An 18,188-nucleotide genomic window follows, 5' to 3' on the forward strand; every position below is an offset into this window, starting at 1 on the left:
CATCCTGTTTAAGGTCATGACACATCATCCTAATCAATACAAGTTAATTTGAGACTTTAAAACTATTTATTTATTTCTTTTGAACCATTCAGATGTGAGCTGTAACATTGAGACAGGATGTTTCACCGTTTATGATATTGGAGCCTACTTCATGTTGTCAAATTGGTTCTAGACAAGTAATTTGATTACTTTTTCACATAAATCCTGGCTGGTTTGGATAGTGTCCTTAGCTGTAATAAATTTGAGAACTTCTTGTATTCACTCAGGTTATTGTTCACTGACAACATTTAATGATTCAACAAAGTTGAACTTTTTGGTTTGTATGCAAAAAGTTCATACAAACTTTTGTATGAACAAAGGTTCATACAAAAGGTGGTGGTGGTGGCAGCATCATGCTGTGGTGGAGGCAGCATCATGCTGTGATGTGACAGAAGTTGATCAGAAATGATGAAAAGACACAAAAACAGAAGCAACACCTTCCTACAACAATGCAGATTTATATTTACTGCAGCTACATATTGATGTCATTTATGCTAAATAAATGTCCGATTTAGGAACATTAAGCATGTAAAATGTTGGAATTAAGAAGATTTTCCACCAGTAGTTTAACAATCAGTGTGACTCCAGTAGCTAACAGCTGCAACTGCTCAAGAAGGTGATGGATCTCTGCTGCAGCCCCTCCTGTCTCTCCTACCTTCGTCTCCTGTCAGCCTATGTCCTCAGAGGCGTTGCCATGGCACCCACAAGTCACACATATCGCGCTTGGCGCACTCCCACACAGACACTCAGACGTGTGAGCGTTGTTTTGTAAGAAGTCACCACCGACCCTCAGAAAACTGGGTAAAGTTCATTTGTCAGGCTGAGAACTGAACTTAATTCATGACTGAGTGAGAAGCTTCACAACAAAAGGAGCTGCTAAAGAAAGAATCTTCTTTGCTTTTCTTTTGTGACGGGTTAAATATCTGCTTAACAAGACGGGTTAAGAAGTCGTCCAGTCTTTGGTTGATTATTTTGTCATTTGCTCACATATTTAGATTTTTAATAATTAAAAAAAAAGCTTCTTAAGATTAAAATAAGAGCTCAAATTATGTTTGAAGTTTAAGTCTGTCAAACACTTAATCCAATGATTACAGTAAATCCATATGAAATGTATCATTTTCCCTCCCATTTACAATCTTGCTTTACATTGTATTGGTGTCACTTAAAATCCAAACCAGTTGCATTGAAGTTTATGGCTGTAAAGTGTCACAATGTGACAAAATTAACGGGGTTTGAATACTTTTGCAATGCTTTATGATTAAATAAAGATTTTTTCTATTAATAGTTTGCTATGAACTACATTTCAAGGACACACTTTTTTTTTACTGAGGCTAAGCAACTTGCAAAAGTTACATTTTAGTTTTAAATCCTTGTTTTAGAAATCACAAGCCGACTCCATTCTGTAAAAATGGATTTGCTACTTAATATAATCAAAATACATTTTCAGTACAAAGTTGTGTAAAGTGCTGTAGTAGCTATAATCAGTAATTATGTCCTGTTTTTGTGTTTTCAGGTATAGCATCTCTTACATTCCTTTCGCCAGGTAAGTTTGATGCTCCCTCTGCATGTGACCTTTCATAATGTCCATATTAATGTTGTCCTTCCTGAACGCTGTTCAGATGTTAAAAATAAGCCTCCCACTCGCGTCATTTGATTGAAGTCTTGTCAGAAACAACACGGATATTCTCTAATGACTGCACACACAACAAACGGGAGGAATTTGCTTCGAGAGTCGTCTTTGAAAACATGTTTTTATTTACCACTGTTTGCTTCCACCATATGGCTCTAATCCAGCCCACTACGACCAGTGTGACCAGTCTGTGTCAAACAAATGGCAGCTGTTTGTTTCTTTGTCTTTCTAGGCATTAGCCCTGCAATGTTAATATGTTCCTAATATCAAAATAAATAGATTTTTAGTGGCCTAAAGCTCTTTCAGACAGATTTGACAAATATTTTTTCTTCAGTTCAGCTTTTATGCGTGTAATGAGCTTATAGTAAGCTCTCGAGGGTTAACGCTCGATGCAAATTTTTGATTAGACGTAGTCTGGACTTAAGTCCTTGTTTTTGTTTTTCTTTTGGAAAACTTAAATGAGTCACAGTGTAAAGATGCGTTTTATTCTTCCTGTTTAAAACTGATCAAATGTTGTTCACTCTGAGTGCGCCGGTTGAGCCGAGCAGAAGGTGTGATGTCGTTTTGTCAGTCCAGCTGTAAGTGGGGTTACGTCTCATTTGGTGAGCAGTCCTGATCCCCCATCCCCCTTTAGGTGCCTTGTGTGTTTGGGTGACCCCTATAATCTCTCCTGACAGCTGAGAGACATCATGTAACCACAATGAGATCCCCCTCCCCCAACACAAACGCAACAAAACAAAACCAAGACAAAGGAGCAGCAGCCTCCTGAAAAGCAGATTCCTTTGAAGAAATACACATTTATTTGTTAGTTATCTAAGTCCTTGTGATCAGTTTTTATTATTTGTCAACCTTTTTTTTTTCCCCCTCCCTAAGCTGCTTACGGTAATCCATTTTTCATTTAATTTTGATTTGATCATTTGGCTTTCTGTCGTCCTCACTGTTGTTGTAGAGCAGCGGAGTGCACTGATCTCCTTTGAGTGCCTATTAAACCTTTACATCCCCGTCTCTAACCCATATCTGTCGAGACTCGGCACCACATGGCCAATAGGCTTGATCCCTTAATGTGTTTTACCTTGTTACCTTGAATAACCTCTAAGGTTTACAGATGGAGGCACTAAAACCTGCTGCATGTGCACTTCCTATAGTCCTGTTAGGCTGCTGCTGTTGCTCCGACGCAACTTGTAGAGGACGGAATTAGATTTGGTAATTTTTCAAGAATGGAAAGCAAAAAAACTGAGCAAATTGACATGAATTTTCAGATTTTATTCATTATTCTAGTGTCTGAAAAACAGAAAATCTGAACTTGTGAGGCAGGTGTCCTCAACTTCAGTCCCCCTCTGATCCAACAGACCTGAATCTAAAGGCTGAATTACCTCCTTGACATGTTAGGAAGTTTTCCAAAGGGTCATTAACCGTTCATTTGATTAAGGTGTGTCGGAGCAGGGAAGCATCTGAATGTTTCAGGACAGTGACATTCAAAAACTGGAGTTGCAAAATCCTCCAAAGCAATCAAATTAAATGTCAAGCATAATGGAAAAATAGTTTTGTAATGTAAATGTTGAACTCATGGACTCTGTTTGATTAGGTCTGCTTTAGATAGCAAACTCTAAACACAAACTTTAAAATTTGACTTTGTAAATGTGAAGTTACGCTCTGACAACCCAGGAATTAAAACCTGTTTTTTGTGAGGTATTTAGTTATTTTAGTTTTATCGGGGATTATAATCTGTTCAATATTATTAGACACACCTGATTCACCCAGGGAGCAGAATCTAAATGAAAAGCTGCAGAGTGTAATGATTTAAGTAATTTTATCCCTATAACTTATGAAAATGCTTGATCTCAATGAAAAGTAGATAAGTACATTTTAAGTTCACAAAGTAAATGTGTCAAAGATCACAAATTGAGGTTTAAATCATCTAAATCAAAGCAAAACTCGAGCTGCAAAAAAATGTTTTCTAAATATATGCTACATGAAATGTTTAATTATGAAAGCCAACAAAAGTAAACTAAAACTTATTTCTATTTCCAGACTTTAGAATAAAATAAACTCTCTATTACAAAAAAACCATGTAGAATGAGGCGAGGGTTTTCGAAATAACGAAAGATAGGTTACATAGTTTGAAGCTAGTTGCTTTTAAAAGCTTGTTTTAGATATTTAATGTGGAGTTTCATAATTATTTAAAATTTACAGATGAAAGTGTTCTTTACAAAATTAGAGTTTACCAATCTTTGCATTATTATTCCCTTAGAAATTGAAAAAGGTCTCAAAACAACAATATTATTGTTTATAGCAGTAATTACAGGGACAGTTTTATTGTCCAGCAAAATTTTATATAGTGACAGGCCTATGTTTAGTATAAGTGGGGTTTTTTGTAAATGGAGCCAAGTTAAATGCCAAAACGACATTGACGAATCAGAATCATTTTATTGTGATTTGTGGCTTCAAATGTGATGTCAAACGTTACTGAACATCTAAACTGGTTGAAACTGACAATCTGTTAAGCCGAGATGTATCTATTTATAGAGATCTAAAATTAGCTTCAGTCGCTTAAAAATAAGTGAAACCATTGATGGGTGAGCTGAGCGTTGCTGTGGGGAGTCGTGGGTTAAGAACGGCTCCATGTTGAAACGATCCACTGGTTTCCTGTCGGCCCCTGAACCCCCCCAGGCGGCGCCTCCTTTTCACCTTGACGGCGTTTTACAGCTTGGTCAGGTGAAGTCTGCATAGCAACACGCTGATGGCAAAAGCAAAGAGGCAGGAGATGGATTTGGCAACAATGCGTGGTTGCCATGGTGAGGCTCCCACGTTGCATCACCATTCAGCATGGCGCACCTGGAGCTGGGGAGAACCCCACGACTGAGAGCGTGGAGTTCCTCCCCGTCAAAACATGCTCACTTATTCATGACGAGCCGCACCCCAAACGCTGGTGGAAAAGGATGTTAGTCTCATGGAGATGAACTCAGTTGGTTTGTTTATTCAGGTTATTATTTCAGAAATAATGATGTTTTAAACACCTGTTTCTGTGTGATTTATTTGCAGAGATGCAGTGATGAAGTGCTTCACCACCTGCCTGAATTAAAGCTCTGGATGCTGCAGTTTCCATGAAAACTGGTCCCAACACGCAAAGCAGTTGTGAAATATGTTTATACACTATTCCTTTTCACCTCTTTCTGCCTTGACCTGTGAACTCTTGCCTTGCACGTTTAGCTAGAGATGTTGCAATTTAGCCAGAATGAAAGTGCAAATCATCTATTTTCTGCAATCATGCCTAATGCCTAATATATTTAAGAAAAGGGGATTCTGTGAGATTCTTATGCTTTCTAAAAATTTAACGCGTCATGGCATGTGCAGGAAAATTATTCTTATTATGCACAACAAATTGTAACAACAATTCCTTAACACCTTGATGAAATTATCATATCTGTATTTATACCAAATGCACTTCTTTTTTGTAAGCTTTCTGTTTTTGTTTTTCTGGATTTTTAAAGTGGTGTTAATGCCTCTTAGAAGAAGTTGGAAGCATTTTCTTGGATGTTTCTTTTTGGTGCCGACTTTTTTTTTTTTTTTTTGAGTCAATGCTTTACTGATTATGCACTGGGATGTATAGTTCCTACATCTCTATTAAAGATTTCCTTTTTTTGCTCTTCTCCTAATGAGATTTGTAAATGCTGCTGCCTTTGTGTCCTGTCTACTGGTCTTAAGTGTGTGCATCCTAACACGCTGTGCCCCCCCCAAACCAATAAATGCCGTTAAAGAAACACTTCTTCTCTGCTTTCAGATGTGATTTCCTGCCATATGCAGCGATGACCCAGTTAATTACGCTTCCCTGAGCATTGTGATTTTGACATGACCTAATAACCCAGCTCCCTCTGTTGCGTTGGCATGTAGCCTTTGAGGATGTGGTTGCCATGACAACCTCCTCTGGAGGATGCAGTGCCTCTGCCTACCCCCATTTTTTTTTTTTTTTTTTTTTTTTAGAGCAGATGTTCACATTATGCCGATGTGGGTTTTTGTTAAACGGGAATCCTTTGGACCAACAGTTTCTGCAGCTCAGCGCGACGAAGTCGCCGCCTTCTCCAGATTTATCCGATTCTTTACTTCATTCCTTTTTCTCGTCCTGCAATCCCCACACGGCCGTCGGAGGTTTGCGTGCAGACAATCTCCTCTCATTTGAGCAACTAATTTGGCAGGGATCCACCCAAATCCGTCATTGTGATCTCAGGGATGAAATAATTATTCTACGTTGCGTGTTTTTTGCGATTGTTTTCATCTGCCTGCTATTTTTGGATCATTATAAAGTTTGAGGTTGAACGGGGGAGGCGTTCTGACCTCCGCAATCTGCTCCAGTCCCAGCTGCTTCCTCCAGTTTTTAATCTGCGGTTATGTCAGAGATGAGGGAGCCCACACGCCTGTGCTTCCTCTTTAGATTAGTGCTCCAAATCGTCTTGCAAAGATTAATAAATAACTTGGCCGGTGTGTGTGTGTTTTTTTTTTTTTTTTGTTTTTGTTTTCCCCTTATGTTGATCTAGTAAGTTTAGCTTTGAGTGCAGTAACATCATCTCAACCTGAAAGCACCTCCTTGACTTTATGTTTCATGTTGATCTTTGACTATTCCTCTTCAAACCGCCTCTCTAGATCCTGCCTGGCCTTTTCTCACTGCTCTTCACCTCACAGGTTTTCTATAGGATTTCTGTCTCTGTTGGTCATGGCAGAAGGAGTTTGTTTCTGTGTAAATTTGGGAAACTGAAACTGCTTTCAGTTTTATTTAAAATGCTGTGGGGTTTTAAAGAGTTTGTAAGTTTGAGAAAAGAAACAAGTTCACGTCATCACAGGTCCACCACCGTACGCAACGTATCTTCATACATAATTATCCTTTAGTTGTACATCAGATTCAACTGGAGTATGTCTTACAGATAAAGTCCTTTTTCTTCCACTAAACTTTACATATTAATTTTTGGAAGAATCTTGTGTAGAGTGATTCATAACTTTCCATATCAACTCCTGTTGAAGTTTCCAATCAGACATTTTATATTGCTTTAAATGTGGAAAATTAAAAAAAAAAAAAAGGTTCTTCTGAACTTATTGTTGGAAAAAAATGACAAAATTGTCCATTAGGTCTAAACCAATCATGGTCTGGTGAATTGGTAACCATGGTGTTTGATAAGGGTGACATGGTCCTCTGCCCCGGTCGCCCTCCTGTCATGGGGCGGCACCATTGCTCCAGAAATAAAATTCAATAATTTGGTTACCAATTACTACTAATTTGCATATCCAGTCAACAAGGACTGCAAGATTGCAAGAAAGCATTGTAAAAAAAAAAAAAAAATCTAGCTGTGCAGTGCAGGTGTTAGAGTTGATTATCTAAAACAGATTTTATAAAAAATGTTTTTTTTCCCTTTTTTTTAAGTATCTTGAATCTTACCTCTGGTCTAGATTAACTTGATTATTTCATATTAAAATGAGATTCTTTAGGCCACACAGGTTGATGAAGCCTTTATTTTATAGTATTTAATGCCATTTTTCAATCAGAAACTTAAGATTGAAATAAATGTCACAATTGCAAATATAAACATGGAATGAATTATTCTACATGAGATTAGTTGAACACAACTTTGCGTAATTTCCAAAAAAAGGAGAATAAATAGGAAACAGTGGATTATATGAACATGTGTGACCGTCAGGAGGTTGATGTGATTCATTGTTTTAGGAAAGGCCCTAAAAAAACTATCAAATGACGTAACTAGGTTTTCCGTTTCTTTGTTTGGCGCGTCTCTTGGCCACGCCTTCCTCCACCAGATCCACAATAAAAGAGCCAGGATGTGTGCGTGTGTGTGTTTGCGTGTGTGTGTGTTACTCCATCCTGTGTGGACAACAGGTGCACCACCGCTCCGGTGATAATGCCTACAGAGCGCCTGTATTCGCTCTGCGCAGGGCTTTTCAGGTTACACTCGCTGCTTTTTATGTCTTGATTTTCTTCATTATTTCTGACCGTAAAGATGCCTTTTCCGCCGATCAGCCTCCAACAGCGGATCTCCTCTCCTGGCAGGGAACTATTTGGGAAAAAGAAGGCCAACGCAGGCCACTCTCAGGCTGAACAAACCGGCAAATCTGGATCCGAGAAGGGAAAGCAGCCCAGTTCCTGGGCATCAGCAAACCTGCGGAATCTGGGGCGAAGATCGCAACCGGAGAAGAATAAAAGCCAAGCTCAGAAGACGAGTTCGGGTCAAGAGACTCAGGGAAAGTGCTCCTGGCTGTCGGTGCCCAAACCGCAGGATCCATCCTTGGGAATAAGGCGCTCTAGCTCAATGGACTCCGCCAGACATCTCAGTGGGAAAGAGGAAACAAAGAAGGAGATCCAGTTCTCGCTCAGCCTCACTCCTGAAGCCATTCTAGTTATTAAAAAGCGGAACCTGGAGAAGCAGATGATGGCCAAGCAGCAGAAGTGCTGCGCCTCCGCGGACTTTCGGCACCGGCGAGTTTTTCCGTGCAAAAAGGCGCACGGAGCGTCCAAGTGCTGCGCTCCGGGCGGCAAGACGGACAGCGCGGAACAGCAGGACATCACCGCCATTGTTAAAATATCTCTGCTGAACGATCAATACAAGTACGATGATGTGGAGTACGAGGACGAGGACGGGGATGTGGATGAGACCGTTGTGAGGAAATGCAAAGAGTGGCTGAAAGGAGTGGAAAACGCAGCTGCTTTGGTGAAAGCAGACAAACTTTCAGCACTTCCGCACCTCAAAGGCTGCTGACACCTGACTTCAAATCTTTATTATTATTATTATTATTATTATTATTATTATTATTATTATTATTATTATTATTATTATTAAGTTGGAAGAAAGAGACATGACGGACAAATTCGTTTCATTTACATCACTTCAAACAAGTGAAGGAGGTCTACTCTAAGAGAATGTCAGGATTTAAAAAGATGTCAATAAGTTTAAAATGCCAAAAGGGGAAGACTACTTTTAGATAAGAAACATTCAATAATACAGGTCAGGTTTATCAGAGTGTTTTTTTTTATTGTTTTTTTTTTTATCATCTTTGTTCAAGTTCAGATGCCATTTTGCTCTCACTTTCTTCTCAGTTTCTCTTTGCACACGGATTTATTTCCAGTGGGCGTCCGTGGATTGGCTGAGGTCAGTGGAGGCAGCCAAAGCGCTCCTCTCCTTTTGTTAGAGAACAATAAACTGCTGGAGAACATCAGCGACTCCTGCACAGACTGACTGAAACCCAGCGCGGAAGCTTTGGGGGATTTTTTTTTTTTTTATCTTCTGCTAATTGGGTTCAATTGATCAATCAGTGATGTGGTGAATTCGGGTAAAATGGGACAAGACAAGTTAGGAGGGGAAAACTAAACAAAACCTTAAGTTAACAACGATATGGCATAGATAAAGTTATTTTGGAAGTGTGTAACCCAAATCACACGAAAAACCAGTATAGTACATATTAAAAATGTTAAATCTGAGCATCAAAACAAATTATATTTTCTAAATTAGTACCTTTTTTTGTCCCAATTTACCAAATGATATCGTAAATTGAGACATCCAAAACGAAATGTGTCACTGTTGTCGGCACATAAGATCTGGTATAAAGATTTAGATTAACACGTTTTTGAAGGTAGTAGAAGTTTATTATGTGGGTTGTTGTGGTAGGTGGAGAAAATAAAATGCAAGGAGAGTAACAATAACTAGAAAATTAGTTGGGAAGAAGAACTAGTTTCTTCCTCACTAGAATGGATCATATTTTCAGATGAATTTATTTATTTTAACTAAATTTTCTAAAGTTAAGAATAAAAAGAATCACGCCGTTGTGTCAGCTTTTTACAGAGCTTGTAAAACTGACTTTTTTAGTGACAGACCATTTAACAAACTGATGAGCTTCCATAATAAGTATCATAGTTACAGCTAAATTGTGCCAATTTGCTAAATGTGTCAAATATAGTTTTGTCTTAATTATGATAAAGCAGAGAGCCATGCTTTCATAAAATAACAAACTTTACTTTTCTCACACAAACTGAAGAACTCAAACCTATATAACACATTAGGTGTATTGTTAAATTTGTTTAAAGTAATTCCTTGATTTACCTGAATTCACCTTTATCACAAAATGTTTATACGGTCAAATATTTTATCAGCTGAAATTTATTATCTATTTTGAAGTAAAAAAAAAAAAAGTTCTTATGAACTGGCCATATTAAATTGCTTAGATTTATTAGTTTCTTCTTGTGTATTGTTCTCTTGCTGATTTGTGGTCTCTTCTTGTTTCTGATTCCCAGACAGCATTTTCATAAAGGCTCTTTGTTTCTGCTGTGCAGCTACCTGGGGCCATTTGGGCATTAGCCTTTTAAGCTTCTTAGATTTCCTGTTAAGCAGGGTTGGCCAATGAGTGCTGCATGCGTGCCAAGGTGCATCATTCCTGCAGGAAATTACCTCCAAAATATGTCCATACGTCAAACTAAATATGCCACTAATGTTTGTACAAGAATGACACTTTATTATTTCCTGTATGTCTTTTTTTTTTTTTTTTTTTTTTAGAGTTAGGTATTTTGAAGTCTGGATGTTCTCTATTGTTTTCTGCAATAACTTTGTTTTTACCCTGGAAATGTGATGCTCAGGGAGAAAACAGCTGATCAGGAAACAATATACAGTCAATATCACAGTGGAAGAGAAATAAAGTTATAGAAGGACCTTTTGCTTTTTCTGTGTTGATTAATTTAACCTTATCCTGTGTGTTTGTGCATATTAGATGACCAAACAATAATTACATGCAGGTGGAAGTTCATTCAGGTTGTAACTGTGCAACAAGCTGTTTCTGTCATCTGTGGTTTGTTTGAAACTGTCAGAATGAATGAGTTACATCGTTGTGTTGTAAATGCTCCCATAAAATCTGTGTTTTTATTTGGAATATTGAGATTTTATTCATTAATTTGACCTTTTCTTTTACTGGGAGATGGACAGAAAACAAATGACTGTCTGCGGCTTGATCAAGTGTCTCCACAGGAGCTCAAAATTTACTCAATTACAAGCATACGCCTGACTAATATTTGACCAAATATCTGTAGGAAATTTGTAGGAAAACTTTTTGGTAACCACTAATATGCTTCTGGCATAGTTTCTTTGAACTGACTAGCTGTTTATATGATGTAAAGTTGAATAATTTGGAAATAGTGTTTTTTCTTAAACTATCGCAAAAGTTTGCTTGTTCCACTGAACTTCACTAGTTCTGCTGAGCAGATTGGTCAAACATTCAACCATAGTTATACCAGGATATTTGTGAATGTTGGAAAAGTGAGCAGTTTCTCTGCAGCTAGTCAGGAGGTAGCTATATATTTCTGTCTGCATGTGCAATTCTCTATTTACATAAGAGAAAATCAATTATAAAATTTAAATTATTTATCTAGTTCTTACTTTGAATGTCCCTGAAGTGAAATGTTTTATCATCAGCACCTCAAACGCATCATTAAAAGACCCAAGTTAGGGAATTAATCACCAAAGCTGTATGAAAAACCTTCACATTAATCCTCAAGTAACATTTGCCTTGCTGATTTCTTTGAATATGAAAAAGAAAAAATGGAAGAAGCATCAACGTGTTTTTTTTTCCTCAAGGAGGAAATTTTATTGCATTTTTCCATGAGATTCCAGTCGATTCCCTGTATTTTAGATGCATAGAAACAACCTGCTGGTTTTGGAAGCAAACTCCGCTTACTGGCACCTGGAATTTGCAGTACTGTAAATATTCAGACATTGCCACAAAGTTTGTAACAATGTGACCCAGTGTAATACTTCACTTTCTGTGTCATGCATGTCAACAGAGTAAACACCTTGCTACAATCAAAGCACCTTGCTGAGCAGACACTCCACATGGGTTCAGACTCGGATCGTGTCAGGGTCGACACATTCTGTACGAGGCCCCGTTTGGTCCTCAGTGGCTCCTGTACAGATATTATCATCTGGCTTGTTGACCAAAAGTTCTGTAATCCCCTCGTCTATTGTGCCTTTTCAATTGCGGCCTTGTCTGTCTGACTGATTCAAGCCTGAAGCCAAGCTATTCATGACTCTGTTTCTCTATGGGCGCCTTTATTATCTCAGCAGCAAGGAGCAAGCAACAGTGTTTCAATTTGTTCATTTTCTTACTTCTGCAGTTGTTTTTGTCATTTTCTCGTGCTTTTATTGCTACTTTTTTTTTTTTTTGTCTGAGATGCAAATCCTTTTTTGGATAACAAATGAAAAGGAAATCGCTGCAATCCTCCTCAGCCCCAAGATCGCTTTCTAGGTCAGTGACGAAGCACAGCAACATTATCTGGAGCTGATTTACAGTGTCAGAGAAGAAGAACAGATGGGTCCTGCCTCCGCTTCATCGTTAACACTTTGCAGCACTAAGAAGAGGAGAACTGCCAGTCCGTTTTGCCCTAGAAGTGATAGTATTTCTGTTTGTGGCGCCTGAACTGTTAAACCAGCAGCACCTTTGTGAGGAAGGAGAGAAATGAATGTTTCCTGCAGGGACTTGGCCCAAAAAGCTCTGTAATGTTCCATGACAGAGAAATTTCTCAAGGACAGAGCGACATGAGAGAGAGCTGAGTTTTCCGATAGAAAGCAGAACCATGACTCGTCTTCATTTATGGATTATTAAAAGAAGAATGAACCTGTTTTATACAACTTTCATCTATGTTAGCTCTTTTCGGCGCTGTAAAAGTATTCACATTTAGTCATACTAGATTCACGAGCTTCCATGTACTTTACTGGGATTTTCAGTGACAATAAAAATATAAAAACTGTGCCATGTGTTGATATTCACCTCGTCTTGAGTATGAAGGTTTTTGGAACCACCATTCACAGAAAACGCAGATGTAAATCATTTGGATTAGGTCTCCACCATTTTGCATGTCTAGAAGGAAATTTAAACACATTATTCTTTGCAAAATGAATAACTTAATAAGCCTTGCAGATTCTGAACTGATTTAGGTCTAAACTTTAACTAGGCCATTTTTATTTTGAACCAGAGTTGTCAAACTCCTGTCCTACTGGGCCAGCATTCTGTAACTTTTTATATGCATCCCTGGTCCAGTACCACAGAGTCCTGCTAATGACGTAAAAATTTGACTCAGGTGTGTTGAAGCAGAGCCACATCTTAGAAGTCGTGGTCATCGACTCTTGGGGTCTGAACCAGTTCAAAACGTTCAGGTCCGGACCCCAAATATGTAGAATTGGGGTCAGAAATTAACCTAAATACCACAAATGACAACGAGAAAGCATGTGCATTTCATAAATGTTGAAACAAATTAAAAACAGGACTTTGAAGTAAATTAAAGCACCAGGTTGTTCTATACTTTGGTATTTGGTTTGATGTTCAGTTAAGCTGATTGGGTTTGTATTGCACCAGTTTTCAAACTAAGTCAGGATGCTTTTATCTCTTTGCAAACTCCAAATTAAATATTTAGCTTGTGAGCTAAGAGCGAGAGTCACAAGCCTCGATTTTTTCAAATTTGTGAGTTAGAAACTGGAAGAGTTTAGGAAACATTGGTCTAAACTCTGAACCATTCCATCGTAGCACTGGAAAATATTTAGCAAGCAAGCTAAATATTTATCTGGCTAACTAAACATTTAGGTTTAGTTAGGCTCAAACTAAATATTTACTTAATATAAAAATTGGCTTACAGGTAAGCAGAAGTGGAATATGAAAATAAAAGTTTTGCAGATCTCTATGTAAACTGCAAATTAAACATTTAGTTTGTTAGCAAAAAACTTCTAAATACTAAATATTTTGCTGGTGAATTAAATATTTAGCTTGGAAGTCTGACTTGTTCGAAATGTTCGTATAACATGGTGAAAACATGACTTTGAAAAATGAACAGCCACATTTTTTTTGTCCTTTATTGCAGGCAAAATAAACCAAAATATTGCTATTAATTTTTTGACAACGTTACACATTCTACCACTTCAAATTTTAATTAAATTTACTGCTTTTGTGATTGTGAATTGATAAAATGTGAAAGTATTCCAAGAGTATGAATACTTCTGCCAGTCACTGCATCTGCTGCTTCTTTCCTTCCTTGCTGTTTCTGAAGTTATTTTTTTCTTCTAAAATCTGAGGCGTGTTGGGGATCAGGTAGTAGGATGGTAGCTCTGTGGGAGAGTAGGTGGACTCACTCCTGCCTTTATTTTTGTCTTTTTTTGTCCATTGCAAAAACAGAAGATAGCTGCGGTGTGGGAGGATGCTCTTGGCTGACGAGAGGGATTACCAAAAATGAACAAGACGGGTTCCTGATTTTTTTTTTTTTTTTTCCTTTTTTCTCACTTCCACAGCGTCTTTTGATAGACAGCTAATGAAGGCACAGATGGACCCTGGAGACAGAGAATGAGGCCAATTCAAGATAGCAGCTCAAATCCCCAAATACTGACACTTCACAGCCGTTTTCCGACGACACATCCCAAGCTGCTCATTCAAAGCAATTTATTAAAAATACAGGTACATTTGAAGCACCTCATAATCTGCAGGAATGGCCGGGTAATGAAACGAGAGGTCTGCATTTACTGATCTCCATAGTATCATTCTAGGATCCTCTGATCTGTAGTCAGTGCTTATAGCTGAAACCAGAAATTTGCATACACTAAATAAAAATACGAATTTGCCTTTTTTTTCCCCCACCATCTGAAGTTAAACCAGACCAAGCTTCTCTTGTTTTTGGTTAATATTATCGAAAGTATTCCTATTTGCAACAATAATGAGAGAAAGAACATGTCAGACTTATATTTATCAGCATTTATTAGCATTATCTTTGCACTATGACTAAAACGTTTTGTCTAGTTTGCTGGAGTTCCAGCCTGTTCCTCCTGACTGAACTGGACTGGTGTAACTCAGTCCAGTTTTCAGATCTACCCCAAGACTTATCCACAAGATTCAGAGCACGTTATTGCAATGGTGACATTAAAATGTTGACTTTTTGTCCTTAAGCCACTTTAAAACCACTTTAGCTGTATTTTTAGAGTTATTAATCTGCATTCAAGCTTTAACTTCCTGGCTGATGTCTTCAACATTTCCTCGTGAATGTTCTTTGATGCCATCTATTTTATGAAGTGCACCAATTCCTCCTGCAGGAAAACAGCACCACAACATGATGCTGCCACCACCATGCCTGACAGTTAGGATGGTAAAAGCATCCCTGTTTTTCCTCTAAATGTAACGATGGTCATTATGGCCAAAGGGTTCCACTTTGGTTTTTATCAGACCAAAGGACAAAATCTCCAAAAATGAAGATTTTTATCCCTGTGTTCATTTTTATGTTTCTTTTGAAGTGAAGGCTTCTTCCTCGCTGAGTGGCCTTTCAGCCAGTGTTGGTACAGGAAACGTTTCACTGTGGATGATGACCCGTTCCTACCAGCACTCAGAAGCATCTTCTCAAGGGCTTTATGTTTTGTTTTGGGGTCAATTTGCACATTTTGGACTGAAACAAGTTATTCTGTGGGACACAGAACCCGACTCCTTCCTGAACATCGTCGTGGTTGGACATTCCCATCATGTCTGTACTTGCATATAACTTTTTGAACAGATAAATGAGGTGCCTGTAAGCATCTAGAAATTATCAGCAAAGATGAACCAGAATTGTGCAGCTCCACAGAAAAATAAAAATAAAAGTGTCTTTTGATTCAATGTATGTAAACGTCTGGTTTCAACAGTATGTCTGCTAATACTTATCTCTGCTTTCACAGTTTGTCTCCAGCTGGCGTTTCCAATCCTCCTGCGCCACCTGGAGGAATGTTTGCAGATACACGACCCAAGTCTTGCTCTCTCCTCACAAAGGTAACATGTAGCAAACGCAAAGACACAACTAATACAGTTAAATCCCTAAATTGTCAAGTTGAATTTTAGGCTGTTTGTTGAGAAAATCGGTTTGTTGTTACATAATTCAGTCACTCTGTTTTTGTTGTTGTTGTTGTTGTTGTTGTTGTTGTTGTTGTTGTTGTTGTTTCTTTTAGCAATGCAGCTGCATCTCAGTGATACATTGTTACACTCAGTCATAAAAATAGCAGGAGACTCTATGAAATAATGGTCCCTTGACCCACAAGCATCTTTTAAATGATGCACAAATACAATAAAGAAGGACAATTACTGAGAGACTCTCGGACTAAATGCAGATTGAGTTCAATTTGTCGCTGCTTGTTCTCCATATGTGCCCACATTTTGATCCATTTAAGTAAACTTCGGGGACACCATATGGTGGAAATGTAACTTGACGTTGTTGGATTGGGGATTTATGGTCGCTCTTTGACGGAATGAACACAAGGGGGCAGCAGAGATTCTTCTCTGTAGCCACACAGTTGGACTCTCACCGTTTTCACAGCAGGATCAAGCTGACAAATTAACAACGCAGCATGGCTTTTGTGATATACAGCTTTGGAAAATATGAAAGAGGAATATTTTATGTAATTTTTTTTTATTTGCAAGTTGACTAAAGTAATCACTGGACTAAAGAGAAACTGAGAAAAACTGTATGAAACTGCAAAAATGAATCAATAAAATGGGGGGAAAAGACATTTTTTTCAATAAGAAACAACTAGTCAGACTAATGTCAGTGCAATTTGTTTCATGGAAATAAAATTACGTTTGATGTTTTTACATATTTAGCGTTAAATAAAGAGAAAATATGGACAACCCTTAGCATCTTCTTAATGAGATTTATAGGAAAACCAATGTCTTCAGTCAGAGGCTTCTTCAAAGTCACTGTAAAACAGACAGCTACAAGAGCTCCTTCCTGCCAACACCCATCACCATCTACAACAACAACTCTGAAGAATCTTAAATAATTTGAGTTACAACATTTAATCTCCATTTGGGATTAATCAAGTATTTTCGAATTGACAAAGAGATATAAATTATAAATTTGCTGTTACAGTTAGATCAAATAAATGATCACCAAGCTAAACGATACCAGCCAAAGTGTGTTTATTTAGTTCAAGAGGAACAGTGCATGAAGATGTAATAAACAGCTGGAGGGCCATTTATTTTTTTAAGAGACAGTATCATTTAGGTCCTTCATGGATGTGAATTTCAGCCCCATGTTGTGTCTGCTCTCTCTTCCCTGGGGATTGACTTTGATTTTGACCGTCTCGTCTCACTTCTATCTGGGTGTGAAGACAGCAATACGCTCCGGGGGTCTTCCATGAGAGAGATCCTGTCTTATCTTCCCCTCCTGTAAAAGTCAAGCTTCATAAGGAGGATGTAATTGTCTTCTCTAATGACTTGCACTTGGAGGGGGTGGGGCAGAGGACAAAGGGGGCACAATAAAGGATTTTAGGGGCCCTCCTGTAGGAATACTTTGCTGAGTAAATGAAACTGCCCGTTGTTTCCTCAGCCTGGGTCGGCGCTCTGCCAGACGGAGGTGAGGCAGGACCAAAGACGACCCAGTCCAGAACACCTGCTGGGGCCTAATTGGCCCCTGCTGCAGTAAATGGCTTCCTGTGGCTGCGTGTTTACTTCTCATTTGTTCTGTGGGCTCTGTTTCCCAGCCACTGAAACAAGAGAGGGTCGCTTTAAAATCTTGATTCCCACAACTTTCTGTCGCTGTCCTTCTCCGACTGTCTCTCAAATAAAATTCTTCTGAAAGCTGCAGCTCTGTAGCTCATGACTTAACCACATGGGCACACTGGGGCAGTTTGACACAGAAGGGAAAACATTCAATGTGTTCATCCTAATAATGTGAATTTTCACTTATGAAGTTAGGCGAAATAAATAAACTGATGTTACAACTCACCTGAGTCAGGGATTTGTTCTTGTTTGGCAGTGGATGCCATCTTTTCCCAGTCTTGTGGAAACATGAAATGCGTAAATAAATTAAATCTACAGTGCTGATGGTTCTGGTCTTCTTCTGAATGAGTCCTTAACTAATTTTGTGAGGCTTGCCTCTCCTGAGAACCACTGTTCCATGTTTTCTCCATTTGTAGATAATGACTCTCAAAGTGAAACACTGGAGCTGCAAAGCCCAACTTTGTAATCTCTTGAAACTCTTTAAATCATGACATGTTGATTGTTTATACTTATATATATTTCTGTATATCTTTTCTATTTAACACCTTTTTCAATCAAGCAATCAAGTATTTATGTAGCACATTTCAGCAACAAGGCAGTTCCAAACGCTTTGCTTTGTAAAAACACATAAATACAAAGTCATAAAAGACACCATATGGTCAACAATTGAGAAAACCAGCAACAAACATTACATTTTGAAAAGTACCATCATTAAAACCATTTTGATTCTGTTGATCTGGGTGTAATAATACTAATAATACAAGTGGAGTTATGGATGGTAGCTAATCAATCCTAGGAGTTGAGTTGAGAAAACTTTCTCAATCATTATGTCTTTACAAGCAATAATTTTCAGAGGCATGTTTCTCTAACATTTTCATTTTTTACTTCTGTTTTGCTTTTGCTCCCAATACGCTTTGATGTTATCTCTTCATACATTGTGAATTTGTAAGAGTAAACTTCTCCTTTTGGTTTTACAACATGAACTTTT

At 38.2% G+C, this 18,188-nt stretch overlaps 2 protein-coding genes and 1 long non-coding RNA gene across 4 annotated transcripts in view; 2 read left to right on the forward strand and 1 right to left on the reverse strand.

The window, feature by feature from the left end:
• sft2d1 (SFT2 domain containing 1) overlaps window positions 1-4,799 on the forward strand; it is a 13,548-nt gene extending 8,749 nt beyond the window's left edge. Inside the window, exons 7-8 of the mRNA XM_015042595.1 lie at window positions 1,553-1,582; window positions 4,712-4,799. Coding sequence (XP_014898081.1) covers window positions 1,553-1,582; window positions 4,712-4,751 — 70 coding nt within the window. The 3' untranslated portion in view covers window positions 4,752-4,799. The remainder of the gene's footprint in view (window positions 1-1,552; window positions 1,583-4,711) is intronic.
• A 2,612-nt stretch (window positions 4,800-7,411) lies between these two features.
• On the forward strand, window positions 7,412-10,365 carry prr18 (proline rich 18). 2 transcript variants are annotated; one of them, XM_015042594.1, is made up of 2 exons: window positions 7,412-8,471; window positions 8,505-10,365. In XM_015042594.1, exon 1 carries the CDS (start codon window positions 7,669-7,671, stop codon window positions 8,422-8,424), a length of 756 nt encoding a protein of 251 aa, XP_014898080.1. In that variant the 5' UTR covers window positions 7,412-7,668; the 3' UTR covers window positions 8,425-8,471; window positions 8,505-10,365. The 2 variants fall into 2 exon arrangements, with proteins under 2 accessions (XP_014898080.1, XP_014898079.1); XM_015042593.1 differs by having other exon boundaries at window positions 7,412-8,428; window positions 8,474-10,365.
• Window positions 10,366-16,594: 6,229 nt separating this feature from the next.
• On the reverse strand, window positions 16,595-17,799 carry LOC106953674 (uncharacterized). The gene is made up of 2 exons (XR_001426241.1): window positions 17,427-17,799; window positions 16,595-17,184 (listed from the first exon to the last, which is right to left on the reverse strand). It is a non-coding gene; the product is annotated as an uncharacterized LOC106953674 (long non-coding RNA).
• Window positions 17,800-18,188: the final 389 nt, after the last annotated feature.

Source organism: Poecilia latipinna, unplaced genomic scaffold (genome assembly GCF_001443285.1).
Source record: "Poecilia latipinna isolate Pla-1442-1.1 unplaced genomic scaffold, P_latipinna-1.0 Scaffold596, whole genome shotgun sequence".
In the NCBI taxonomy this organism is placed as follows: Eukaryota; Metazoa; Chordata; class Actinopteri; order Cyprinodontiformes; family Poeciliidae; genus Poecilia; species Poecilia latipinna.

Coding starts and splice junctions, on each gene's coding strand:
- prr18 (XM_015042594.1), top strand. CDS start 7,669: ATGCCTTTTCCGCCGATCAGCCTCCAACAGCGGATCTCCTCTCCTGGC.